The 26300-nt window shown below is 43.8% G+C and overlaps 1 protein-coding gene across 1 annotated transcript; it reads right to left on the reverse strand.

The window, feature by feature from the left end:
* LOC135547857 (diacylglycerol O-acyltransferase 2-like) lies at positions 1-26017 on the reverse strand. Its single transcript, XM_064977081.1, has 5 exons — positions 25926-26017; positions 20253-20428; positions 910-1048; positions 480-664; positions 1-167 (listed from the first exon to the last, which is right to left on the reverse strand). Exons 1-5 carry the CDS (start codon positions 26015-26017, stop codon positions 1-3), a joined length of 759 nt encoding a protein of 252 aa, XP_064833153.1.
* Positions 26018-26300: the final 283 nt, after the last annotated feature.

The following is a 26300-nucleotide window of genomic DNA, read 5'->3' on the forward strand; positions in this document are numbered from 1 at the left end:
TTAATGATTGGCCTTCATGCTCTGCAGCTCGTGGCTGTCTGAGAGTCCACAGCTGGCCTTGTGTCCATCCAAGAGCTTGGCTAGGGCCTCCATGTAGAGGTCATGATAGAGGTCCACTTCCTCCTGATTGGGGGAAGGCCATTTTGGCACTGGGATAGGACCACCCACTGAAGAGGAACACACAATGAAAAACTGGGTGAAGCAGAGTGAGATACTTAACACAATGTTGCTGTGCATACTGTATACCATAGAGAATGAGAGCATTTGTTCAAATCTACACAAGCACTGCGTTCTACAATCAGATTACTCAAAGCGTTTTTCTGTGAATATGTGAATTGCAAAGGTTTCTATCAACTTACTAAATTACTTCTGAAGCCACTACTTCTACACACTACCGTGTAACAGAAAAAAATAAACCTCAGTTACCGAAGGCAACTCTGTGGAAGAGATTGTGCATCATAAGACATTTTCAACATTACAAACAGTGGTGACAGGGCAGTGGTAAGAAATCCAGAACCAGTGTTCACCCATGAACAGACACTGGGCAAAGTCCATGATCTTCTTAAAGAGTTGCTGTATCCTCCAGCCCACATTGCCATCTGAGAAGATCACCTTGTGGAAGATATTGTTCTCCCCATACGAGTAGACAAGCATCAGATCAGCACTGATGAACAACGAGAGAGATTAGAACTGACCCGCTGAGTTATTATGGGTCTCTATCTAATAAATATACAAATAAGTAATTCATAAACCCAGCCTAAAGCAGTAAGCCAGGCAGCTTGGTGGACCGAGGGATCAATGATGTAGCTATGTGATGTATGGTTGTATTATTTTATAACTACAACATTGTGCTTTCTTGTGAATTTGTAGCCTTTCACTACAGGTCCATTCATAAAATAGATAACTCACCCAAACTCCAGAGCCACCCGGACAAAGCCTTTCCTCTGCTTCATAACCACAGTGTTGACCCCAAGCAGACTCAGAAGAGACTCAGCAGCGCCCCCTATCACAATCACTACCGCATTGCCTTTCTCACTTTTAGCACCAACTGAGCAGAGGCAAAGAGAGATACAGATTGAGGAATAGAAGCTGGGACATTAATGTGTAGAAACAGTGCTCAATGCTGTAAAATGAATAGAGGGGTGTTAAAAATGAATAGAGGGGTGTTAAAAATGAATAGAGGGGTGTTAAAAATGATTAAGACCAAAAATAATCCTGTCAGTTTAGAAAGTTTGGCACATTCACCATACATACACTATACATACAAAAGTATGTGGACACCCCTTCAAATTTGAGGATTCGGCTATTTCAGCCACACCCGTTGCTGACAGGTGTATAAAATCGAGCACGCAGCCATGCAATCTCCATAGACAAACATTGGCAGTTGAATTGCCCTGCTGAAGAGCTCAGTGACTTTCTGTCATAGGATGCCACCTTTCCAACAATTCAGTTCATCAGATTTCTGCCCTGCTAGAGCTGTCCCGGTCAACTATAAGTGCTATTTTTGTGAAGTGGAAACTTCTAGGAGCAACAACGGCTCAGCCGTTGGTCGACCACACAAGGTAATCTATAGGTGAAAGAAACGCAGGTGAGGTGCTGGCTAGCGGAGTGGACACTTTTAAAAAATAAAGGAGAGCTGCACACTCTAGGAGCTCAGATGCAAAAATAATATATATATATTTTTATGTCCAACATTTCGACAGACAAGCTATTTTCATCATACCCTGATAAAGACAGCTTGTCTGTCGAAACATTGGAACATTATTTTATTTTTTTGCATCTGAGCACCGAGAGTGTGCGGCTCTCCTTTATTTTTTAAAGTAGACCATACAAGATCACAGACTGACGAGTAAATATCATCTGTCCTCAGTTGCAACACACTACAGAGATCCAAACTGCCTCTGGAAACAACAAGCACAAGAACTGTTCGTCAGGAGCTTCATGAAAGGGGTTTCCATGGCCATGCAGCCGCACACAAGCCTAAATTCACCATCTGCAATGCCAAGCGTCGGCTGGAGTGGTGTAAAGCTCGATGCCACTGGACTTCGGAGCAATGGAAACGCGTTCTCTAGCAGTCCGACGGACACATCTGGGTTTGGCGTCTGCCAGGAGAACGCTACCTGTCCGAATGCATAGTGCCAACTGTACAGTTTAGTGGAGGAGAAATAATGGTCTGGGGCTGTTTTTCATGGTTCGTGCTAGGCCCCTTAGTTCTAGTGGAGGGAAATCTTAATGCTACAGCATACAATGACATTGTAGACGATTCTGTGCTTCCAACTTTGTGGCAACAGTTTGGGGAAGGCCCTTTGCTGTTTCAGTATGGCAATGCCCCAGTGCACAAAGCAAGGTCCATACAGAAATGATTTGTCGAGATCGGCGTGGAAGAACTTGATTGGCCTGCACAGAGCCCTGACCTCAACCACATCAAATACCTTTGGGATGAATTGGAATGCCGACTGCGATCCTAATCGCCCAACATCAGTGCCCGACCTCACTAATGCTCGTGTGGCTGAAGAGAAGCAAGTCCCTGCAGCAATGTTCCAACATCTAGTGGAAAGCCTTCCCAGATGAGTAGAGGCTATTATAGCAGCAAAGGGGGTACAAACTCCATATTAATGCCAATGTTTTTAGAATGAAATGTTCGACGAGGATGTTTCCACATACTTTTGGTCATGTAGTGTACCTTCATTGGGAAGTAGTCCCTAACATGCTTTGCTCTTTCCAGTTTCTCACAAATGCAGTTCTCCTCCCCCTGGTGGTGACAGTGCAGTACTGTCACAAAATCAAATAAAGTTACACACAATCAGGTATGAGATTTTTGTTTACTGTTTACTTGAGAGTTAAAGATGCAGTCCTGGATCTTAATTAAGCACAGCAAATTTGTAACATAAGCCCATTATTAGCAACCATCAATGGCATGTTGTGTTAGCTAATCCAAGTTTATCATTTTAAAAGGCTAATTGATTATTAGAAAACCATTTTGCAGCTGAAAACTGTTGTTCTGATTAAAGAAGCAATAACACTGGCCTTCATTAGACTAGTTGAGTATCTGAAGCATCAGCATTTGTGGGTTCGATTACAGGCTCAAAATGGCTCGAAACGAAGACCTTACTTCTGAAACCTGTCAGTCTATTCCTGTTCTGAGAAATTAAGGCTATTCCATGCGAGAAATTGCCAAGAAACTGAAGATCTCGTACAACGCTGTGTACGGTAGTGTATGTAAGTGTTCAGAAACATATTCTATGGAGTTGGACTTCGGAAAACAGACTGTAGATCATAAACTGCACGTGTTTGAAATTAATATCAGCCACCTTCATAGGTTCCGTCGCTGGTCCTGTGTTAGTGATCTGCTGTTCAAACAATAAAGCCGGCTGTGTACTACTCCCTTCACAGAACAGTGCAAACTGGCTCTAACCAGAATAGAAAGAGGAGTGGGAGGCCCCGGTGCACAACTGAGCAAGAGGATAAGTACATTAGAGTGTCTAGTTTGAGAAACAGACGCCTCACAAATTCTCAACTGGCAGCTTCATTAAATAGTACCCAGTCTCAATGTCAACAGTGAAGAGACGACTCTGGGATGCTGGCCTTCTAGCCAGAGTTGCAAAGAAAAATACATATCTCAGACGAGCCAATAAAAACAAAAGATCAGAAAGAACACAGATACTGGACAGAGGAAATCTGCCTAGAAGGCCAGCATCCCAGAGTCGCTCTTCACTGTTGACATTGAGACTGACGTTTTGCTGGTACTATTTAATGAAGCTGCCAGTTGAGGACTTGTGAGGCGTCTTTTTCTCAAACTAGACACTCGGAATTGTAGTTCACATGGAGCCAACCATGGTTAAATGTAACCGCTGAAAACCCCTATTTACCGAGAATGGTTTTTGAGAGCTAGGTATGTGCTTGCACCATTGAAGTCGAAAAACAGTATGAGAATGATAAGTTGTAGTTACATAGATGAAAGGAAAAGTGTGAGCGTTCTTCATATTTACTTAATAGGACTAGGACTGTATATAGGCCGTCCTAAATGATCTAACTTTTATCATATAAGCATCACCATATAATTAGTTCTAGCCTACGGAATATCAATAAAAAGATCAGGGAAATGTTTTAGGTCTATCTGTCATAACACAATGTCAAATTGATATTCTACCAAAAATTCTACTTGACAAACTAGAATGCACTTGGCCAAGCTGGTTAAATTGCATTTAATTGGAGTTGGTTTTTGTTCATGGCCGGACTAACATATTTGGGGCCGCAGGGCACTGACCTTCAGCTGGAGTGCTTGGCAAGTGTCATGTCAGTCACAATGTTTAAAGTATGTTCCAGTGTCAACGTGCGTTGAAATCTGACATGAATGGGTGCATTCCAGATACACATATCATTATATTATATTGATGTGGTTCATGAGACGTCAAATGCTTATCCTGACACTGAAATGATCTGATGCATGTCAGCTACACAAATTCCATACATGCCCTATATGTTTTCTGACTTTCTAGACCATGGGAGGATCCCTGTAGACCAGGGGTATTCAACCAGGGGTCCATGGAACCCTAGTACTGCAGGGGGTCTGCGAAAATCTCTATATACAGTGGGGAGAACAAGTATTTGATACACTGCTGATTTTGCAGGTTTTCCTACTTACAACGCACGTAGGTCTGTAATTTTTATCATAGGTACACTTCAACTGTGAGAGACGGAATCAAAAACAAAAATCCAGAAAATCACATTGTATGATTTTTAAGTAATTAATTTGCATTTTATTGCAAATTAAAAGTTAGCAAATGACACTTGTTGGAGCCAGTTACGCTCACTGGACGGTCTGACATAGGCTTTGAAAAAGCACCCACGAATAAGCTACCAGTGCAGCAGGTGCCGCTGGCAAGCTTTCTTAACTAGGATATGCATTTTTGCCAACACGTGGCTAACCTTTGTTTAACCTGCTAAACAACTGCTCTTAGTGTACCATAGAAAGCCCTTGTTTGTCTATGGTGTAGTAGGTCAGGGCATAACGAGGGGGTGTTCTAGTTTTACATTTCAATGTTGGTGTTTTGGTTTGGTTCCCAATTAGAGGCAGCTGGTAATCTTTACCTCTAATTGGGGATCATATTTAGGTAGCATTTGTCACACCTGTGTTTGTGGGATATTGATTGTTTGTTACTGTGTTTGGGCACTACATCCTCACGGTCTTTGTAAGTTTGTTATTTTGTTTTGTTAGTTTCACTTAAATAAATATGTGGAACTATATTCACACTGCGCCTTGGTCAGCTTATTTCCAAGATCGTGACATAGTGAAAATGTGTTTGGAGTTCCCTTTCTAGCTAATAAGCGATGTTAGAGTTTCTACTTTCTCTTCCAAATATAATTTGGAGGTCAAAATAATTAACTGTCTACCAACTATATTCATTTTAAAATGTTTATTACTTCTCCTTGCCATTATCATTCACCTGATGATAAAGACAAGATGTGAAGCACATTTTTTATTTTTTTGCTAGGGTCTGGGTCGCCGGTTTGCCTGGGAGGGGGTCCCTGGGCAAGAAAAGGTTGAAGACCCCTGCTGTAGGCCTACACCCTGTAGAGACAGAAGGGCGCTTCCACATCAGCCTTTCAGGGGTTGTGAAATATGAAAAACAAGGTGTAGACTTATCACCAAATATGAATACATTTTAAAAGGGACTCACTATATGCTACATTATCTTGGACATGATTCTCATTAATTTGACTACTCATTATCCTCTAACTCTGGCGCATTTCTCAAATAGGCAACTGGTGCTCTAAAGGCCTAGCGTCACCTGTCGCCCATCAAAGAGAATAAAGCACTAAAGGTAGGCCTATAACTATTTTATCTATCTAGAAAGGGTATTGCAATTATACCCTCAGCTTTCTCAAATTTCTTCCATCTCCCTGGTTTGGAGCTTAGCCATACACGGTACATAATGGATATGATTTCTCCAAGTGATATTTACACATAATCATAGAGAATCTATGGCTACATACAGACAATGAAAACACTTTTGAAAAATTATCAGGAGGAACCAGGTAAAGACTATTTTCTCTGGTCAAGACTTAGAAAACATGTAATGGACTGATGCCTTCATGACTGGAATCTGAGGCTGAGATTTTTTTCATTCTTACCATGCATAAGCCGTAAAACAATACAGGGTTTTAAAATGCTCCACTACATGACAGTGCCTTGATTACTTCTGGAAGTTTGTTTTGCACAAAGACTTTTCTGACATTGTTCACTATCCAGCATCAAATTATTTTTGTTCCATTTTTGTTACATTGCCAAGGCAGTAGCTACTCTTCCTGGGGTCTGGCAAAATTAAGGCAGTGATACAATTTTAAAAACATTACAATACAATCATTACAGATGTCACAACACACTAAGTGTGTGCCCTCAGGCCCATACACCACTACCACATATCTACAATGCAGAAATCCATGTGTACGTGTGTGTATAGTGCGTATGTTATCATGTGTCTGTGCCTATGTTTGTATTACTTCATAGTCCCAGCTGTTCCATAGTGTATTTTTACCTGCTTTTTAAATCTGATTCTACTGCTTGCATCAGTTACCTGATGTGGAATAGATTTCCATGTAGTCATGGCTCTATGTTGTACTGTGCACCTGGACTGTTCTGGACTTGGACTGTGAAGAGACCTCTGGTGGCATGTCTTGTGGGGTATGCATGGGTGTCCGAGCTGTGTGCTAGTATTTGTACCTTCAGCATGTCAACACCTCTTACAAAAACAAGTAATGATGAAGTCAATCTCTCTTCCACTTTGAGTCATGAGATTGACATGCATGTCATTAATGTTAGCTCTCAGTGTACTTTTACTTTTAAGCCCTGCTGCTCTGTTCTGAGCCAACTGCAATATTTCCAAGTCCCTCTTTGTGGCACCTGACCACACTACTGAACAGTAGTCCAGGTGCGACAAAACCAGGGCCCGTAGGACCTGCCTTGTTGATACTGTTGTAAAGAAGGTAGAAACCAGGGCCCGTAGACCTGCCTTGTTGATACTGTTGTTAAGAAGGCAGAGCAGCACTTTATTATGCACAGACTTCTCCCCATCTTAGCTAATGTTGTTTCAATATGTGTTGACCATGACAGCTTACAGTCCAGCGTTACCTCAAAGCAGTTTAGTCACCTCAACTTGCTTCATTTCCAAATTATTCAGTATGATATGTAGTTGAGGTATAGGGTTTAGTGAATGATTTGTCCCAAATACAATGCTTTTATTTTTGGAAATATTTAGGACTAACCTATTCCTTGCTGACCATTCCGAAACCAACTGCAGCTCTTTGTTAAGTGTTGCAGTCATTTCAGTCACTGTAGTAGCTGACGTGTATAGTGTTGAGTCATCCGCATACATAGACACACTGGCCTTACTAGTAAGGCTTGAAAAAGGGCAATACCCTGGGGGAATTCCTGCTTCTACCTGGATTATGTTTGAGAGGCTTCCATTAAAGAACATCCTCTGTGTTCTGTTAGACTAGTAGCTCTTTATCCACATTATCATATTGGGTGCAAAGCCATAACACATAAGTTTTTCCAGCAGCAGACTATGATCGATAACTTCAAAAGCTGCACTGAAGTCTAACAAGACAGCCCACACAATACTTTTATCGTCATTGATGTGCCCTACCGACTCACAAGCATTCAGAAAAATGGGCAGTTGCTAGTTCAGCTCAAAGAAAACAAGTTATTACCTATTCAGTAACACGGCAACTGAACAGGGCAGCGCCTAGGCCCACAAACATTCAGCAATATGGACAGTACCACGACCAGCATGAAATAAGGTAGCCTAAACATGAGACTTCCAGTTTATTCAGCACCACGGTCACTGAACAGCGCCTTGCCCTGACAGCTCATATAGCCAGAGAAGAAGAGTCGAAACAAGAGTGTTTACTCTGCCCCAAATCTGTCCACGAAAAGACGACCACGAGGTGAGAAATGTCTGTATGGTCAATGAGAATGTTAAATTTGGTCAACAACAGAAAATAATTCCTAACATGCTACGTGAGGCTTATTTTATCAAATATAAGTTTAGCAATGGTTAGGTTGTTATGAATGCACTTATATGAGTGGAAGCGCATGGCATTTCGGCAACTTTGAAAAAAACCCTACTTTATATTGAAAATCTGCCTGTTATTCACATGCCTATCTGCCCTCTCATTGGCTAGAATGGTCCCACATGATCTCTCCTCCTCCTGGTCACTCAACTATGTTATCAATATAATAGATAATTTTTGACAGCCTAATGAGTGAACCTCTTATTGCAGGCAGAAGGCAAGGAGGAACATGAATGGATTCAAATAATACCACCACGACAGACAGCCTAGAACTTGTAGCATAATAGGCAACTGTTATAAAGTGGTAATTGAATAGACATATCTGTTTTTCAAAATGATCGTGGAATGTAAAACAGTTTTTGGACAGTTCCACCGCGAATAAAATCCCAATTTAACTCACTCTGCTCACTATTTAGTTTGCAGTTCTCAATATGAAAACAGACCTAAAGGGGCGCAATAGGAAGAACCCAATGAAGTGATAGGGTGAATAACTATGTTTAACATAACTGCTCATAACATAAATGCCTATTCAGATAAATTGATGAATTGCTTAAGTCTTGAAGTGGTTGAATGTATCTCTGAATATTTTTTTTAAATCTGTCTGTTAGAGTTCAACCGGTAAACATTGTGCTTTTTCCAAGCCGCGTGTGATTGTATGTGTGAATTAATATATGTTGTAGCCTCTCTGTCATTTTAAAGCTAAAAAGATGTGCTGCTGTGAACCTCGGATATAAAAACCACACGCTGCCAGACTGCTTACGTCTGCAATGAGACCGCAGACGAAATTGTAAATACTACTCAACCTGCGTCGATAGAGAGAGGCGGGGAAAAGGGCAGACATAGAAATGTAGAAAACAAATACTTAGAAAATGTATACTCGGTAAGGCGGTCAGATATGTCGACTCGACAATTAAAAAAAACAGAGCGTCACATCGGTTGAGCGAGACGCGCATTATGGAATCTTCATAAACCTGCCTCGTTGCATCCGCTATTTGATCAACCAATGGCCTCCTCTGGAGAACAATTATTAATATTAATATAAATGCAAATATCTGGTAGCGCACCGCTTATGTTTATTTGTGCAGTTGTTCATTTTTTAAATTTAAGCCATCCATGTTTTATCGGATGGTTCAGATAACGTGCAGAATCTAGGAGCGTTCCATTACTTTATTTGTGAATGGGTTTTTTGGGGGGGAGAATAGCATTTTGTAACGTCGCAATGAACTGCACCATGGATTTCAATCAGAATTCTTAAAGGGTAGCCCATAGTGGCAATTTAATCGGTGAACAAATAGAAAGGCTGTGCATGTAAACAAGAGCCAGCAATCTTCTAAGATCCGCCCATTTCGATATTCTATCTTTCAGTATTTCTCGACACATCTGGAAAAAGTGTATTAATTTTACCGTTCTTCCAGGAAGACGGCAATGTCATCAACATCCCGGCGTGGTTTTGTTGTTGTCTGATTTTACTACTGGATATTGGCACTTACCCCTGCGCCAAGCCATACATCCGTTGCTTTACAAGGTAATGCCTTTACATTTATTTCCCTTAACATGTTATAGGAACAGCAAATGTTGCCTCTTATTTGAATAACCAAACGCCATCGATGAAATCATATTCCCTTGATATGCAATTGCATGTGATATAGCCTACGGTTTAATTGCATGAGAAGTCAATGTTTATAGGAGCGAGAGGTGTAAGTGTTTTTCCACAACAATTTACGTACTTTCTGCTGTAGCACAAGTAGCCTCGTCTACTAGAGGCCATATCGTGTGTTTGTAGGCGATGCAATTTTCCACAAAAACTGTAGACAGCATGTTTGCTTTATTTGCCACAGAAGTATAAAGATAACGCAGCCCAGGTCTTAAAGTCAGTAGTGGCTAGTGCTCGTAAATATTTCAGACGATAACAAGAAGTCGATCAGCTGACTTGTGATGATGGAGCCCATGCATGGCATCGTTTTAATCATATAAGCGGACCACTGTGTCAGAAAACCACTCGTCAGACGTTGTCGTCACGTAAAACATACCGATAGTTTCATTGGAATTCATAATAATTACATGGTTGATTTTGTTTATGTGGATAGATATTCTGGTGTAGACATTACGCACGCCTGTGCGCGTTGGCAGGTAAATTGGTTTGCCATATTTGGGCTGTTGGGTTGGGGATGTGCTCGTCTGGCTGGGATGATAATTTGTTTTCAGGAGTTCGTGAAGCTATTTTATATCATTGCTCCAGATAATATAATTTAATCTCAAATAAATGTAATGCCAACGTGAGAATGCATATGCTACATGTCATATCCATGGTCGTTGAATTGGACAAACATAGAGGTGGAGTCGTGCCGGGTTGTGTGTGTAGTAGCATTTCAGTGCTGGATACGGTCTCAAACGTGACTCCCGCTCACTTACACACACATACATTTTAGGCAGATTTTTTTTTATGTTGTTGAGACTGACAAATAAGTACCAAATGTAGACCTACTAAATTACAGGAAGGGGGTTGGTGGGATGGGGGATTTCAAGGCTTTTTGTGTGACTGCAGACATGTGTCCCCACCCTTGCAGAGCAATGTGTAGCATTTCTACACACACACACACACACACATTCTATGCAAATAATTATAAGCTTTTCATAAATAATAATCATAATTACATTTTATTTGGATGGGCGTAATGAGGAGGTTTAGTTAAGAAGCTCAACTCCACATGCGCAATGGTGTCTACACACATCTGTAGGCTAACAATTTATTTGACTGAATCCAATTCCCAACCTGGTCTCAGAACATTTCATATTATTCTTTGTGTAAATCGGAGATACTTCATTTAGTATATGTTACATTTCGTATGGTATATATTAATTTGTGCATGTCCATCATCCATTTCGTATGTATGATGTATGTACGTATGTATGATGATGATGATGTATTACGAATTACAATTAGTATGATATGTTATGAATTTACTAAATGTACAGTATGTTACGAATTTTCCAAATGTATGATATGTTTATGAATTCCAAATTGTTGTGGCTAATGTTAGCAAGGTGGCTAATACTAATGTTAGCTAGCTGACTAACGTTAGCTTGGCTAGGGGTTAGGGTTATAGGTTAAGGTTAGGGGAAGTGCTAGCTAACATGCTAAGTAGTTGAAAAGTTGATACAATTTTCAAGTTGTCCGTGATGAGATTCGAACAAGCAACCTTTGGGTTGCTAGACATCCGTATTATTATTATTCATTTTTGCCTTAAGTAGCCTTCTATCTTATGCACCATACCAAACATTACATATCATGCTAATTTGAGTGTGTCCCTTATTGGCATTTACTATGTTACGTCGAGTCTATGAGACCAGGCTGCAATTCCATATCCTGTCAAACACACTCAGGTTCACATACACTCCTGAACCTGAGTGTATGTGTGTAATATGTGTCCATTGAATTTCTGGTCAGTTGAATTTACTGCAACTTCCAGTGCAATACATGAATTGACTGGCATCTAGATGGCACCGCTCCTTACTCGCTTCTGTTTGTTTTATGATTTGCTTTTATAGTGAAAGCTTACTTACATAGTGGTATTATACTATAGATGTACGTGTATATGTTGGGGTTGGATCTTATTTCTGTTTGAAAATCAATCTCCATATAGAGATTTCTGTGTGTGTTTGCATCTCTGTTAGTGTCGGTGTGTCTATTAGAGAGTGCTTTAGGAACCAAGGTGTCCTACAATATTGTTTAAAACAGAAGTTAAAAGCATCAAGCATCATCATCCTCACCCAATGTCCCTGAACTCCTTCAAAGTTCAGTGATTATAGTAGACAGAGAATCTCAACTACTAGTGGTGGTGGACAAGAACACATCGCCAACGTCTTTCTCCTACTACAAAGGTGGCCAATGCAGTAGTAACGTACAAATTCCCACCGACCCCTTTCTCCCTGAAGGTCACACAATTCAGTGTTTTCATTGCTAATGCTATCTTCCATCTGAGAAAGGACAGTTGGTGCCAATGAACCCAATGAACCCTCTATATTTTGAGCAGCTTCTCACTCAGGAAACATGAATGAAAAACACACACGTTTCAGCAGCATTGTTGGAAACCTCACATATTTCTGGTATCCTTTATTTCAAGATATCAATGAGTAGGATGCAAACAGCAACACCGGTGTGGATAGGTGTGTAAGTGGGGATGATGACTAAAGGAGGGAAACGAGGGTCCACTGCAATGAACGAGAGAGGGAAAGAGAGAAAAGCAAACACTATCTAGCCATTTTCCTTTGATGAGGGCTAGTCATTCCAGACAAAGACGTGGTGGGATTCCAGAGATGACGAGTGATTGGAAGATGGAGGGATACTCAAATGAGCCCGACAGACAGGGGGCAAGAAAAGGCTTACAGAGGGCGAGAGAGAGACAGAGAGGGAAACGGAGGGAGGAACTGGCGAGTGTCAGACAGACATGGCAGATGCTCACGTTTAAAGCTCCTTTCTCCACTAGAATTCTGGCATTGCCGGGCTCCCGATCTGGCTGATCTGCGATCAATCTTTTACCGCAGCTTTCCTGTAAATCTCAAAATTGTATTTGACCGGACCAGAATGTGAGCAGTATGATTATATACAGTATGCTTTGGAGCCCTGTTTGTGGGGAGGGAGGGAGCAAGCGAGCGAGTGAGTGAGTGAGAGAGAGAGAGAGAGAGAGAGAGAGTGTCTCTGAGTGTGGGTTAAGGAACCAGAGCAGGTGCAGTAATATTAGACTGCAGAGTGACTGTGGAGTCCAGCTGTAGTACTCTAAAGCTGGGGATGGATGAGAGATGGAGCCTGGTGCTGGGTGCTCACAGGATGAAGACCTATCCCAGATTTGGTAGTAGATTAGTGCAATCTCCACAGTACCATGCATATGAACGTGATGAGACTGACAGCTTCTCTGAGCCAGGCAAATTCATGTATCAAGATCATTATAATGGATATATCCAAATGAATGGCAATAGAAATGAAGGTAAAACAAACTAAATTGCTGTCATTTCAGCTGCTTGATGCGTGTTAGATTTAGTTGGCTAGATAGCAAAGGAGAAGTAGCTAGCCTGCATAACTACATGGCAATTATTTGTTTACGCACAAACTTTGAGGAGTTTCTAAGGTTCTGGAAGTATAGATCAATCATAATAACCTACCATTATACAACTAATAAACACGACAGAGATGAGTGTTTCAATAAGATACTGTGCTGTGTGTGTGTCTCTTCTAACAGCCCTCTCATCTCCTCATAGTACTCAGCTTGTGTTGATGAGCTCCTCTCCATCTGATCGAAACTCACACATGAATTTACTAAACTCAAAAAAGGGGAAAACGTTAATCAAGGATTTATACTATAGTAAACAAGAGAGGGAGGGAGACAGAAGTAGAGAGTTGGATTTAGAATACAATCCCTGCTCATCAACAGAGGCGGTTGAAAGGAACAGAGTAGGACAGCGATAGGGGAAAAACAGATAAGCGACGTAAATGGTTCAAATAAGTGGTTTAACAGAACATGAATCATACACAACAGTGAGGGAGGGAAACAGCAGAGTAGCAGAGCTCCCTCCAGTAGCATCCCTCTCTTCCGCTGGCTGGCACAGAAACAGCAGAGCAGCAGAGCTCCCTCCAGTAGCATCCCTCTCTCCCCTCTTCCGCTGGCTGGCCCAGAAACAGCAGAGCAGCAGAGCTCCCTCCAGTAGCATCCCTCTCTCCTCTCTTCCACTGGCTGGCCCAGAAACAGCAGAGCAGCAGAGCTCCCTCCAGTAGCATCCCTCTCTCCTCTCTTCCACTGGCTGGCCCAGAAACAGCAGAGCAGCAGAGCTCCCTCCAGTAGCATCCCTCTCTCCTCTCTTCCGCTGGCTGGCCCAGAAACAGCAGAGCAGCAGAGCTCCCTCCAGTAGCATCCCTCTCTCCTCTCTTCCACTGGCTGGCCCAGAAACAGCAGAGCAGCAGAGCTCCCTCCAGTAGCATCCCTCTCTCCTCTCTTCCGCTGGCTGGCCCAGAAACAGCAGAGCAGCAGAGCTCCCTCCAGTAGCATCCCTCTCTCCTCTCTTCCACTGGCTGGCCCAGAAACAGCAGAGGTAAACATGTCAGACAGGCAGCTCCTTGCTGCTCGCTCCACTTCAGGGGCCTCATTTATCAAAGTGCGTAGGCAGAGAAAAGACTCTAAAACATGCGTGCGCCAGTTTTCCCGCAAAGGTTGTAGGTTGTTATCAATTTTGAACTTGTCTGGAAAGTGAGCATATCTCCACACAAAATCTCAGACCATGCGTACGCACAACTTCTAGTGGTTGATCAACTGTAATGCAAGCAAATATTGTTATTTTGAGGGAAATGGAGGTGTTTGATGCATGGGAATTATAATAATGGTAGACTAAAGAGAACCTTAAAACGAATAGGCCTAATGATAAAACTGATTCATTTGGCGTTGGCAAGGAGTTCACATAGCAGCATGTCTGTTAACCCTAATGTGTTTCTTTTGTATTATATAGGCCTACATCTTAATAATATTTCAGGACATGTCTCTCCTTTTCTGACATGACTGATGTATTCCTGCAACACAACAAATATTAGTCTACCATTTATCCATTGCTCATTACTCGAAAGTAAATAGACCGGTAGCCTATTTAAATGTGATAGTATTGGTAGGATAAAGTATTGCTGTGCGATTGGAGTGCACAACATAGCCTATTTTAAAGTAGCTGTCCAGTGTTTCCAGATTTCTATAAAATATAATCTATAATTAATTACAATATGAGTCAAATTGTTTTGCTTACAAAATATGGTAATAAACTCTTAAGTGTAACTAAATGTCACGCCCTGGTCTATATTTATTATGTTATTTTCATTTATTGGGTCAGGCCAGGGTGTGACATGGGTTTATTTGTAGTGTGTTTCGTCTTGGGGTTGTGTGGGGTGTATAGATTGGTCTGTGGCTGCCTGAGGCGGTTCTCAATCAGAGTCAGGTGATTATCGTTGTCTCTGATTGGGAACCATATTTAGGTAGCCTGGGTTTCACTGTGTGTTTGTGGGTGATTGTTCCTGTCTCTGTGTTTGTTGCACCAGTCAGGGCTGTTTCGGTTTTCGACGTTTGTTGTTTTGTATTGTTCGTGTTCTTCTTAATTAAAGATGTATTGAACGAACCACGTTGCATTTTGGTCCGATCCTTATTCCACCTCTTCGTCAGAGAAGGAGGTAGAAGAAAGCCGTTACAGAATCACCCACCACAAACGGACCAAGCAACGTGTCAACAGGCAGGAGCCACAGGAGAAGCAACAAAGGCAGCAACAGCGATCACAGGACTTCTGGAATTGGGAGGAGAAATTGTTTGGAGAAGGACCCTGGAGAATATCGCCGCCCCAAAGAAGAACTGGAGGCGGAGAGAGCTGAGAGGCGCCGGTATGAGGAGGCAGCGTGGCGACGCGGATGGAAGCCCGAGAGTCAGCCCCAAAAACTTCTTGGGGGGGGGGGGGGCTCAGGGAGAGTGTGGCAGAGTCAGGAGTCAGACCTGAGCCCACTCTCCCTGTTTATCGTGAGGAGCCAAGGAGGAGACCAGAACCGGTGTTGGAGGTGAGCGAAGCAGAGACTGTGAAGGAGTTAATGGGGAAATTGGAGGAGAGTGAAATGAGGGAGTTGCTGTGTTGGTGCTTTTTGCATGGAATTCGCCCGACGGAACGTGTCAGGGATTTGATGGCACCTGGGTCAGCGCTCCATACTCGTCCTGAGGTGCGTGTTAGTCGGCTGGTGAAATTGGTGCCAGCCTCACGCACCAGGCCTCCTGTGCACATCCCTAGCCTAGCACGTCCTGTGCCAACACTGCTCTCAAGATCTCCAGTACGCCTTCACGGTCTAGCCCATCCTGTGCCACCTCCACACACCAGCCCTCCGGTGGCAGCTCCCCGCACCAGGCTTCCTGTGCGTGTCCTCGGCCCAGTACCATCAGTGCCAGCACCACGCATCAGGCCTACAGTGCGCCTCGCCTCTCCTGTGCTGCCGGAGCCTCCTGCCCGTTTAGCGCAGCCAGAGCTGCCAGTCTGCATGGAGCAGCCAGAGCTGCCAGTCTGCATGGAGCAGCCAGTCTGCATGGAGCAGCCAGAGCTGCCAGTCTGCATGGAGCAGCCAGAGCTGTCAGTCTGCTTGGAGCAGCCAGAGCTGCCAGTCTGCTTGGAGCTGCCAGTCTGCTTGGAGCTGCCAGTCTGCTTGGAGCTGCCAGTCTGCATGGAGCTGCCAGTCTGCAGGGAGCTGCCAGTCTGCAAGGAGCTGCCAGTCTGCAAGGAGCTGCCAGTCTGCAAGGAGCTGCCAGTCTGCAAGAAGCCGCCAGAGCTGTCAATCTGCATGGAGCAGCCAGAGCCGCCAGTCAGCATGGAGCAGCCAGAGCCGTCAGTCAGCATGAAGCAGCCAGAGCCGTCAGTCTGCCAGGATCTGCCAGTCAGCCAGACTCTTCCAGATCTGCCAGTCAGCCAGACTCTTCCAGATCTGCCAGTCAGCCAGACTCTTCCAGATCTGCCAGTCAGCCAGACTCTTCCAGATCTGCCAGTCAGCCAGACTCTTCCAGATCTGCCAGACTCTTCCAGATCCGCCAGTCAACCAGACTCTTCCAGATCCGCCAGTCAGCCAGGATCTGCCAGAACTGCCAGCCAGCCAGAATCTGCCGGATTCAACTGCCTGGCTGGGCTTCCTCTCAGTGCTGGGCTTCCTCTGTCCCGAGCTGCCCCTCTGTCCCGAGCTGCCCCTCTGTCCCGAGCTGCCCCTCTGTCCCGAGCTGCCCCTCAGTCCAGTAGGGTTCTGGGTGAGGACTACTAGGCCATGGTCGGCGGCGAGGGTGGACAATCCTAGGACGCGAGGAGGGGGGAATAAGACATTCATAGAGTGGGTTCCACGTCCCGAGCCGGAACCGCCACCATGGACAGACGCCCACCCGGACCCTCCCTATTGTTTTTGTTGTGCGTCCGGGAGTCCGCACCTTAGGGGGGGGGGGTTCTGTCATGCCCTGGTCTATATTTATTATGTTATTTTCATTTATTGGGTCAGGCCAGGGTGTGACATGGGTTTATTTGTAGTGTGTTTCATCTTGGGGTTGTGTGGGGTGTATAGATTGGTCTGTGGCTGCCTGAGGCGGTTCTCAATCAGAGTCAGGTGATTATCGTTGTCTCTGATTGGGAACCATATTTAGGTAGCCTGGGTTTCACTGTGTGTTTGTGGGTGATTGTTCCTGTCTCTGTGTTTGTTGCACCAGTCAGGGCTGTTTCGGTTTTCGACGTTTGTTGTTTTGTATTGTTCGTGTTCTTCTTAATTAAAGATGTATCGAACGAACCACGTTGCATTTTGGTCCGATCCTTATTCCACCTCTTCGTCAGAGGAGGTAGAAGAAAGCCGTTACACTAAATGTAATCGAAAATGCAATCTACACAATACCCAAAAGTAATAATTTATTATGAGGGCCATAAACAATAACTAGTAATGCTGCATACTCCAAGAATGGTTAAAATCTCACCTTTCTGGTAGAAATAGTTATACATTTCTGAGGTGTCGTCCCTTTTGAGGACACAAGCTCAAGTACACAGTACAAAAATGATAAAATATGGAGTATTTTATATGATGTTTTTCCTATTGAACAAAACTGGTTGAATAAGGCTTGGAATGACTTATATTTGTTCTAAAGGTAGTATAATCAATTAACAAAACAACTAACTATAAGATTTCACCTTCCTTATAACTGTAAAATACATAAATGTGCATATTTTCTTAAGGTCTCTTAATCACAATGTCTGCCCCAGTCGCTGTGAACTTCAAACAGAGCTCTAGTTTGGCTTCATCCATGAAGAGCACACTTCTCCAGCGTGTCAGTGGCCATTGAAGGTGAGCATTTGCCAACTGATGTTGGTTACAATGCCGAACTGCAGTCAGGTCAAGACCCTGATGAGGATGACGAGCACGCAGATGAGCTTCCCTGAGACGGTTTCTGACAGTTTGTACAGAAATTCTTCAGTTGTGCACACCCACAGTTTCATCAGCTGTACGATTGGCTGGTCTCAGACCATCCCGCAGGTGAAGAAGCCAGATGTGGAGGTCCTGAGCTGGCGTGATTACACATGGTTTGTGGTTGTGAGGCCGGTTGGACGTACTGCCAAATTCTCTAAAACGAAGTATGAGGCGGCTTATGGTAGAGAAATGAACATAAAATTATCTGGCAACAGATCTGGTGGAGATTCCTGCAGTCAGCAAGACAATTGCATGCTTCCTCAACTTTAGACATCTGTGGCATTGTGTGACAAAACTGCACATTTTTGAGTGGCCTTTTATTGTTCTCAGCACATGGTGCACCTGTGTAATGATCATTCTGTTTAATAAGCAGGGGGATGGCTCTATCTTCTCCTTATACCATGCTAATTGTCATGGATCTCAATTGGGTTTGCAATACAGTATGTAAATATATTCCACTCAGTAATAGACCCCAACTACAGTATTTGTTGTCACTCTTAGACACTGTTGTCTTCTCAGACAAAATATGCGTTAGCAATTTGGGGAGATGCTAGACTACCATTATAAAGTTAAAGGGGTTGGTACACTCTGTCTCTCTACCACACCTGCCGTCTCGACCTCTGAATGCTATGAAAAGCCAACTGACATTTACTCCTGAGGTGCTGACCTGTTGCACCCTCTACAACCACTGTGATTATTATTTGACCCTGCTGGTCATCTATGAACGTTTGAATATCTTGAAGAACGATCTAGCCTTAACGTTCTTGTACTCCTATAATATCCCCCAGCACAGTAAGAAGAGGAGTGGCCACCCCTCAGAGCCTGGTTCCTCTCTAGGTGTCTTCCTAGGTTCCTGCCTTTCCAGGGAGTTTTTGCTAGCCACTGTGCTTCTACACCTGCATTGCTTGCTCTTTGGGGTTTTAGGCTGGGTTTCTGTACAGCACTTTGTGACATCTGCTGACGTAAAAAGGGCTTTATAAATACATTTGATCAATTGATGATTGTATTCATACAGTCCTGGTTCATTGCTTCATAATGCTACTAAATATCTTCAATGATATCAGAGGCATTGTAGGTTTGCCTAAAAATAAATGTGCTTATTTTATTGTCATGCAATTTTGTTTGCATATAAAACAAACCAATGCTCTGCATTATACAATAGAGGAGTTCAGAGCAACAAGGAGGGGGCAGGGCAATGTTGCAGGTTAATTTGCATAAAATACGAAAGGATAGTCAGATCCTGTTTAGAAAAGGATGCTGGCTTCGTGTTCTGGAGTGTGTGCGTCTTTAAGCTTCTGCCCCCTCCTCCCTGAGGAACTGCATTTTTCCCATTGTCATTACTGCTACTCTCCTCTCTCTCTCTCTCACGCACACACGCACACACGCACACACACACAAACACACCTTCCCTCTTTCTACACACACATGCCCTCTCTATTCCTCAGCTACCCAGAGGGGAGGGATGAACGCAGCAGCACAGACAGCACATGACAGTAGACAGACATAGCCAGCCAAGATGATCCCCAGAGATTTAGAAGTAGGAGGGATATCAGTGTGTGTTTTTGTTTGCATGATGTGTGCTGTTTTGTTTGTTTATTTGTGTGCGTGCATGTGAGTGAGTGATTGAGTTTGTGTGTGTGTGTCTGTCTGCCTTTCTGTCTATGACATGATGGTGGCTACCAAATTTCCCATGGCAACGCGGGACACCAGCAGCAGGTCATGCTGGCCTTTGCCGTTTAGAGTGTGTGTAAATTCAGGCTCACAGAGCCAGCCGAGGCAGAGTGCGTCTGTGTCTGTCCCTCGAGGGCAGGCTGTCCTGTTGGATGAGAGACTCAGCAGCAGCCCAATGGTATCACTGAGGAGTGTGGTGTGCTGCTGTGCTGCTCCTCTCATCATGGCGCGTATGCTGCACATACTGTACCACACATGCTGAGCTTCCAGTGCCGGTATATTCTCTCGCTCTCTCGCTCTCAAGCACAAACACACACGCAAAGCCGAGCTAAGGTATTGTCTGGGACTCCTTGCTGAGGGTGTTTGTCTGAGACGGTAGAGGTGGTTGTGTGTGTTTGGCCTCTCCTCCATTAAAAATGTTCTTGAGCATAAGGTGTGTGTGTGAATGCGCACATGCTTGTAAGTGTTTGTGTGTTCACGTGTGTGTTGTTAGCCCGTGAATGTTCATGTACTGAGTCACCTTGGTTACTGAAGATTCCAATCAGAGATGATGAAGCCAAGAGCAGGTTACTGAAGATTACAACCAGAGATGATGAGGCCAAGGGCAGGCTACTACAGATTCCAACCAGAGATGATGAAGCCAAGGGCAGGTTACTGCAGATTCCAACCAGAGATGATGAAGCCAAGGGCAGGTTACTGCAGGAGGGAGGGGGGGGGGGTGGAGGTCACTGAGTGCCTTTGTATGTTGACTGCACCATAGAAGACATCACAACTATGAAGTAACACATGGAATCATGTAGTAACCAAAAACGTAACCAAAAACAAATCAAAATATATTTTATATTTGAGATTCTTCAAAGTAGCCACCCTTTGCCTTGATGACAGCTTTGCACACTCTTGGCATTCTCTCAACCAGCTTCATGAGAAATTATTTTCCAACAGTCTTGAAGGAGTTCCCACATATGCTGAGCACTTGTTGACTGCTTTTTCTTCACTCTGCTGTCCAACTCATCCCAATCCATCTCAAATGGGGGTCCCAAGTGGCACAGCGGTCTAAGGCACTGCATCTCAGTACTAGAGACATCACTACAGACACCCTGGTTCAAATCTAGGTTGTATCACAACCAGCTGTGATTGGGCGGTGCACAGCTGGCCCGGATTTGGCCGGTGCAGGCCGTCATTGTAAATAAGAATTTCTTCTTAACTGACTTGCCTAGTTAAATAAAAGTTACATAAAAGTTGGGTTGAGGTCAAGTGATTGTGGAGGCCAGGTCATCTGATGCAGCACTCCATCACCCTCCTTCTTGGTTAAACAGCCTGGTGGATGTGTTTTGGATCATTGTCCTGTTGAAAAACAAATGATAGTCCCACTAAGCAAAAACCAGATGGGATGGCGTATCGCTGCAGAATGTTGTGGTAGCCATGCTGGTTAAGTGTGTTGAATTCTAAATAAATCACTGACAGTGTCACCAGCAAAGCACCCCCACACCATCACACCTCCTCCTCCATGCTTCATGATGGGAACCACACATGTGGAGATTATCTCTTCATCTACTCTGCGTTTCACAAAGACACGGTGGTTGGAAACAGAAATCTCAAATTTGGACTCATCAGAACTAAGGACAGATTTCCACCGGTCTAATGTCCATTGCTTGTGTTTCTTGGTCCAAGAAAGTACATTCTTCTTATTGGTGTCCTTTAGTAGTGGTTTCTTTGCAGCAATTCTACCATGAAGGCCTGATTCACACAGTCTCCTCTGAACAGTTGATGTTGAGATGTGTCTGTTACGTGAACTCTGTGAAGCATTTACTTTGGCTGAACATTCTGAGGCTGATAAATCTAATGAACTTATACTCTGCAGCAGAGGTAACTCTGGGTCTTCCTTTCCTGTGGTGGCCCTCATGAGATCCAGTTTCATCATAGCGCTTGATGGTTTTTTGCGACTGCACTTGAAGAAAGTTTCAAAGTTCTTGATATTTTCCGCATTGATTGACCTCCATGTCTTAAAGTAATGATGGGCTGTTGTTTCTCTTTGTTTATTTGAGCTGTTCTTGCCATAATATGGACTTGGTCTTTTACCAAATATGTCTATCTTCTGTACACCACCCCTACATTGTCACAACACAACTGATTGGCTCAAACACACACCTTAACAAGGCACACCTGATAATTGAAATGTATTCCAGGTGACTACCTCATGAACTGGTTGAGAGAATGCAAAGAGTGTGCAAGGCTGTCATCAAGGCAAAGGGTGGCTACTTTGAAGAATCTCAAATATAAAATATATTTTGATTTGTTTAACACTTTTATGGTTACTACATTTTTCAATGTGTTATTTCATAGTTTTGATGTCTTCACTACTATTCTACAATGTCGAAAATAGTATAAAAGTCCAAACTTTTGACTGGTACTGTATATGTAGCATATTAATGTGTTATTGACAGAATACTCATCACATAAATTAAAGTTAGCCATATTATCATCCTCCATTAGCTGCTGCCAATCAGTTATGTGTGCTAGTGGAACAGAAAGCCAGTGGTACGGCCGGGTGAGAGGAGGAAAGAGGACGTTTATTTGGAGTATATTTTCTGTTCCAACTCCAAGAAAGATTCATTGGTCACTCAGTTTGAACAATGCAGAGGAAGAGGAGCAGCCAATGCAGGGTGGAAGAGGGAATATACCAATCAAGGAGGGTGTACTACATGTGTGCAGTGTGTTTATCTGTATGTGTGCATGCGCATGCACGTGTATTTGCGTGTGTATGTGTGTTCACTGTTAACATTTTAAAATATGAGACACCAAACCCATTCACAGGGATGGTTAACTCTCGAGGTTCCACTAGTCCGTACCGATCTGGATAAATCCACCTTCAGTTTAGTGCCCCCCATTTTTGGATAGAGGACAAATCTCCCTACATTTTGACTCTCTGGTGCCTCTATGACAGTTTAGGACTTTAATGTTAAATTAATTTAATGAGAATTGCAGCGATTTGGATTGAATGTAAATCATTGTACTTGTGGTGTTTGAAACTGTAGTATTGATTCTGTAATTTGGTGAAGATTTTTAATTCTTGTACTGCTGTCCTCGGGGCACCTTTGTAAATGAGACCCTGATCTTAATGGGTTCCACTGAATAAATACAAATGCCTGTCACATGCATTCATTTTTCTTTTGGAGAAACCCAATACCACTCTATTTCCCAAGCGTTGCATGATTGAATGCTTTTTTCTCGGTCTTTGAATTCATTTGTTTTGGTGTAAGCAGCCCAGTGGTTGGCAGTAATTCCATGTGGTATCCCAGTAGGGTTCCTCTTTGACCATACATTACATCACAGTGACTCAACAACACACTGTATTCTCTTGCATTGTTCTGTCACAAGAAAGGTACATTATCGATTCTTATAGCCAAACAACAACAACAAAAACAACAACAACCATACACACCAAATACAGCATGGTAACCAAGGTTGCTCCCAATCTAATTTCATAGTAGGCCTATATGGATTTCCATAATGCATGTTTGTGTGATTGGCTGGTAGCCTAAGAGCTGACTGTGATTATCTGGAGAATATATAAGAATGGCGTCTATTTGTTACAGATATACCATGACAATTAAGACACGATGTAGGTGTACACAGAAATACTAATTAAGCAGGGTAAAATTGGATCCGTAGCATGTTAACTTTCCCATTCAGATAATAATGAACGACAGCGCTAACATCCCCCTTTGTGAATATTTAGTAGATGGAGAGAGACACATGCAGACAGTGTTGCTAGGAGACCACACACTCAGTGACTGGCGTGAGAGACTGGCTGGTTTCACAGGCAGCCCTCCCCCAATTCTTACAGTCCAGCTTCTTCTCCCTTTTCACTGTTTGTCTATCGTCTCCTCTTTTCTCCCTTTTTTCTCCATTTACGTATCCCCTCTCTCCCTTCCTCCATTTCGATATCTATCTATCTATCTATCTATCTATCTATCTATCTATCTATCTATCTATCTATCTATCTATCTATCTATCTATCTATCTATCTATCTATCTATCTATCTATCTATCTATCTATCTATCTATCTATCTATCTATCTATCTATCTATCTATCTATCTATCTATCTATCTATCTATCTATCTATCTATCTATCTATCTATCTATCTATCTATCTATCTATCTATCTATCTATCTATCTATCTATCTATCTATCTATCTATCTATCTATCTATCTATCTATCTATCTATCTATCTATCTATCTATCTATCTATCTATCTATCTATCTATCTATCTATCTATCTATCTCCATCCCCTTTCTCCCTCTTATCCTCCCTCTCCCTCCCTCCTTCCCAGTCCTTCTCTCCCAGACTTATTGGCTGCAGCGTGTCGGACTGCCACGGCGTACAGTCGGGCTTGTTAGAGTGTGGTGAGGGTGACAGTGTGGATGCGTGCGGCGCGGGGTCAAGCCATGATAGCATACAGTGCGGTGCTGTACAGTGTGGCGGTGTGGTGGTGCCCCGTAACAGGCCAGCACTGTGGCGTGACAGACAGCAGCAGACGGCCTGACAGCCAGGTGCTCTCTCTGCCACCACTGGGAGGCAGGGTAGGAAAGGAGGGAGGGGAGGAGTTGCAGGGGAAGACCGAGAGGGATGAGGCAGGGAACGAGGGGAGAAGGGGGAGACAGGGAGGGATGAGGGAGGAAATGAGGGGAGACAGGGAGGGATGAGGGAGGGAACAAGGGGAGAAAGGGGAGACAGGGAGGGATGAGGGAAGGAACGAGGGGAGAAGGGGGAGACAGGGAGGGATGAGGGAGGGAACGAGGGGAGAAGGGGGAGACAGGGAGGGATGAGGGAAGGAACGAGGGGAGACAGGGAGGGATGAGGGAAGGAACGAGGGGAGAAAGGGGAGACAGGGAGGGAACGAGGGGAGAAGGGGGAGACAGGGAGGGATGAGAGAGGGGAGAAGGGGGGGACAGCGAGGGAATGAGGGGAGACAGGGATCGGGAGATGGGAAGGGGGAGTTTATATAGGGCTCATTGTCCGTCTCCCACAAACAACCCAGATGGCAGCGAATGCGAAGCGTGGATTCAGAAGTCATCCAAGGTTGAGTTTAAATAGGAGATGTAGAAACAGCCACAGACACAGTCCTTTGACACCACAGATCCTCAATATACTGTAAGCCTGTAAGGTTAGCCACTCCCTTTTTACAACCAGAGATGATTCTCACAGTAATTATTGTTTGATTAGGTCAAACTGTGGGCATATCTCATTTTCAGATTTTTTCCACATAATTTACTGTTTCAGTTCTCTACCTTGTAATCAGTGAGCATTTGAGGTTATAGCTCGAAGGGTTTTGTGTGTGTCCATGTGTCAGTCAGTGCAGTGTGTGTGTCCATGTGTCAGTGTGTGTGTCCATGTTTCAGTTTGTGTGTCCATGTGTCAGTGTGTGTTTTGTTTGCTCATGTGCCTGAATGGCTAAATTATCTGCAGCCTTGCATGCAGATCCAGTTATGTGAATCACACCTCCATCTGTCTCCATCTACCTCCATCTGTCTCCATCTGTCTCCATCTTCCTCCACCTGTCTCCATTTGCCTCCACCTGTCTCCATTTGCCTCCATCTGTCTCCATCTGCCTCCATCTGCCTCCTAGCTCCAATGAGGTGGATTTAAATTACTTCTGACCCTGTAAATGCCTCTTAAACCGATTTTAAAATCCCCAAATTGCTGCTTTAATGTGTCAGTGTGTGGGCTTTGGTTGCATATATAAATTGTGGGCTGCATACACAATATAGCCTATAATGTGTGTGTGTGTGTGTGAGCACAAGTGAGTGTCCGTACATGTGTGTGCGTGCCGTGTGCTTATACTGAAGCACGTGTAAGAGCTGAATAAGACTGCATGTGAGTGCTGCTTTTGCCTCCACGTCCATCTAGGCTCTGATAAGAACATGCACTAGGAGGACATGGTGTGTATGGTGTGCTGCTGTATGGTGAGTGGTGAACCTGATGAACCATCTCCCATGCAGTGTCCTAATCCTCAGCAGCCTGGGTACTTGCACACTTCTCAACAGCTGTAATGCGACAATTGCAGGGCTGCCTGCTCAGCCACCAAATCCTGGAAGCCCAACTCAGTGGCCCTGTTAACAGAAGGCCGACCTCCACTTTCTCAGCTCACTAACCTAATTAACACTGAGTCACACAGCACACCACACCATACTACGCCACACCACGGAGGGTAGCCAGGCCGCAGCATGCAGCGGGGCATTGTGGGTAGGGAGGCCAGGGCTCTGGACAGCAGGGCCATCTCAGAACCATGATGGGATGACACCGCTCTCTGTATGATCTCTCCAAACAAAATGTAGTTGTTTCAACTTATTACGATTTAAGTAACTGGTTCCACAGACTTTTTTTGTTTACTCAACTTTTCATTCAAATGTTAACTAAACTTAAAATTTGTAGTTGGCCCAAACTTATCACGGCTCAGGAGACGACCCTGATGCAGACAGTTCAAAGTAACAAAGGTTTATTATAAAAACAGGGGACAGGCAAACGACAGGTCAAGGGCAGGCAGAGGTCAGTGATCCAGA

This window comes from Oncorhynchus masou, chromosome 11 (assembly GCF_036934945.1).
Source record: "Oncorhynchus masou masou isolate Uvic2021 chromosome 11, UVic_Omas_1.1, whole genome shotgun sequence".
NCBI classification, from domain to species: Eukaryota; Metazoa; Chordata; class Actinopteri; order Salmoniformes; family Salmonidae; genus Oncorhynchus; species Oncorhynchus masou.